The sequence below is a fragment of the Vulpes vulpes genome, chromosome 11 (genome assembly GCF_048418805.1).
Source record: "Vulpes vulpes isolate BD-2025 chromosome 11, VulVul3, whole genome shotgun sequence".
In the NCBI taxonomy this organism is placed as follows: Eukaryota; Metazoa; Chordata; class Mammalia; order Carnivora; family Canidae; genus Vulpes; species Vulpes vulpes.
In genome coordinates, this window is record NC_132790.1 from 20,776,431 (window position 1) to 20,779,674 (window position 3,244).

A 3,244-nucleotide genomic window follows, 5' to 3' on the forward strand; every position below is an offset into this window, starting at 1 on the left:
TACTGGTGATGAGTTTTGTGTACATTTTACCCCAGTTTTTATACAAATATTCCTTTACTGTCTTTTCACTTGCACTGTTTCTGAAATCTTCTGTTGTGCTTAATTTAATCCCTTTGTATGTAATGTGTCTTTATTTCTGGATTTTACAATTTTTTTCTTTATCATTACTTCTGAACAATTGGTTTAGATGTACTTTAGTATATTCTCAAGTTTCTTAAACTTGGGTCTCTTGAGCTTCTTGGAGCTAAAGGTTTATAATTTTTACAGATTTGGAAACTTGCAACAATTACTTTTAAAATATATTTTATCTCCCTCTTTTGTCAATAGATGGTGCTTTAACAGAGCAAGTATCTTTATGTGAGCTACGAGGACAGTAAAAACATATGTAAGAATTTCTTCTTTACCTGTTTAAACTATTCATTTATATGGTTTATGTTTTATAATGGGCCACATAGGCCCATCCATTTTCAATGTCTTTTAAACATTAAGTTACTTATATAGAAAACTACAGGTGGCCTTGGATGAAGGTAATCATAACTTCTTAAGTGATCACAGTCCATTTTGAAGTGCTTTTTAAAAAATATTTTATTAATTTATTTATTTGAGAGAGGGAGAGCATAAGTAGGCGTAAGGGTCAGAGAGAGAGGGAGAAGCAAGCTCCCCACTGAGCATGGAGCATGACACAGGGCTTGATGCCAGGACCCAAGATATTGACCTGAGCTGAAGGCACACTCTTAATAGGCTGAGCCACCTAGGCACCCATTGAAGGCTTTCTTCTTGCGACTCTCTTATTTGTGTTCCCTTTATCCTGACCACTACATCTTTTTGTAATCTCCATGCTAATGTCCGCTTAGCAGAAGTAGGGATGATATAGGGATTCAGCAGGGCTTTTTGCTGGGCTTCCTTCTCTTCATCTTATTTATTATTTCCTTAGGCCCTTCCACCTACTCCATTGCTTCAAGTATGATCTGTAGTCAATTCTCAAGTGTACATCTTATTTGAGTGTTAAACCCATGTGTAGTAACCTGTGCTTACTATATACTTATACTTGTGTTTCTCATGAGTATTCAAACTCAGTACCTAAAAATGTACTTCTGATCTTACCTCTAAGCCTCCATCTGTCCCAAGGCAATATTCTGTGCTGTCTTCAGATTTCAGACCGTGGATTCTTGCATGAGATATAGTCTCCCTCACTCTTAATATGCAATGTAAGAACTCAGAGAACAAGGACCATATCTGAATTATATTCCTAGTAACTAGCATACATTTAATCATTTATTCAACTTGTATTCAGTCATTGATTTCACAAACATTTATGGTCTCTCCTGTACACCTAGCACTGTTTGGACACTGGAAATACAACAATGAACACATCAGGCAAAAGTTCTTGCCCTTTTGCTCCTTATATTTTAGTGAATGTGGGCTGACAAAATAAATAGATGAGCAAAATATACAGTTAGTATATAATGATTGATGCTGTGCGGAACAGGGAAACAGAGAAAGTGTTAGAATATCATCTGTGCTTTGGGGGGAATATTGTTGAACACTATTATTAAATACTGTGGTCAGGGAGACCCAAGGAGGGAACGAGCTATGTGGTCAGAGGAACAACAAGCAAAAAAGTCCCAGAGACAGTGGTTCATGTTTTCGAGAAGCTGTTACGGAGGCAGCTCTGACTAAGGGACTGAAGGAGGAGATCAGATATTCAAGGAATCCCACCTACACAAACAAATTCCTCTCTCCTCTGGGCTTATTGATGAGTTTTAATCTAACCCTTCTACATTGATTTTACGTGTTTATGGGTGTTCCACCAGGCGTATGAGAGTAATGTGCTCAAGATTTATGTATGTTAGAGTCTCATTTTCTAGTTCTGTGCTGGACATAACGTAACGATCAGTAAATATGTTTGAATGCCTGAGGGAAAGGTTAAAGCATACTGGTTACTGGCAATATTTTTAAACAGTTGCTTTTTAATCTCATTTTACTTTTCTAAAGTCAATACACTGTCAGTAAATACCGATGCTTCCTATCAGCCACACATCTTTAAATGAGTATTTATTTTCTATCACACTGACCCTAAAAGGGATTTAATGAGGAGCAGACAAGGAGGTGTGATGCACAGTCTTCAGCATCATGGCTGGGGGAAGTAAGAGGGAAACCATACAGTTCATGTCTTCAGGCATGTCCAGAGAGAGGATTAGGACTGTATTTTTATCTCCAAGTCCCTGCCTTCCAATAGTGATTTTGAGTATTCGTGGTTGAGAGAAGTCAAGCTAGAGTACAATTACTTGCATCTCTCTACTACCCTCCTCAGTAACTTCCTAATGCCCTTTTTAATCTCCTGGGTTCGTACCCCATAGACAATGGGATTGAGAGCTGCAGGAATTACATGGTGTAGGACATTAAGTAAGATGGGAATCTCAGGGGAAACTTTTTTTTTGGCAATGTGGGTAAAAACCAAAACCAGCAGGATGGTGCTAAAAAAGAGGATGAGAATGAAATGAGAGCCGCATGTGCTCAGAGCTTTGGCAGCTGCCCCTTTTGCCTTGAGTCTTAGAACAGTTTTTAGGATGAGGATATAGGAGACGAAGATGAGGATGAGGTCACAGCTCAGCAGAGTCCAGGCCACAATTAACTGGTATATTTTGTTAAGGGTAACATTATCACAGGAGAGCTTGGACACAGAGAGGTTGGCACAGATACAGTTCTCAATTATATTTTTTCCACAGTAATGCAGCCGGGCAGAAAGGATGGGAGTAGGTGTAGTAAGAAATGTGCTCCGGGCCACGATGAAGAGAACAGCCTTTGCCACAAACTGGTCAGTGATGATAGTTGGGTAGTACAGAGGCTTGCAGATGGCGACATAGCGGTCATAGGCCATGACCATGAATGTGCAGGACTCCATGGGCAGGAAGCTATTCATGATGAACATCTGGAGGAAGCAGGTAGAGAAGCTGATGGACCTGAGATCAAACCAGAAGATAGCCAGGACCTTGGGGATGACAGTGAGGCAGAGCACGATGTCCAACAGGGAAAGGAGGCCAAGCAAGTAGTACATGGGCTCGTGCAGAGAGGCCTCTAGCTGTATAGTGATCAGGAGGATGGCATTGGCCCCCATGGCCACGAGGAAGAGGATGCTGAGGGGCAGAGATAGCCAGTGCTGCCAGCTGGGAGACCTGACAAAGCAATTCAGGATGAAGTCTGAGACTTCAGTAGAGAGGCAGCTGCTGTTATAAGGTAGCAT

At 40.6% G+C, this 3,244-nt stretch overlaps 1 protein-coding gene across 1 annotated transcript; it reads right to left on the reverse strand.

Annotated features, from left to right (window-relative positions):
- Positions 1 to 2,284: 2,284 nt before the first annotated feature.
- Positions 2,285 to 3,244, reverse strand: LOC112910918 (olfactory receptor 56A3-like). The gene has a single exon (XM_025987232.2). The coding sequence runs from the start codon at positions 3,242 to 3,244 to the stop codon at positions 2,285 to 2,287; it is 960 nt and encodes a 319-aa protein (XP_025843017.2).

What these genes read in the sequence shown, in the direction of transcription:
- LOC112910918 (XM_025987232.2), bottom strand. Translation starts at nt 3,244, where the DNA reads ATGCTACCTTATAACAGCAGCTGCCTCTCTACTGAAGTCTCAGACTTC.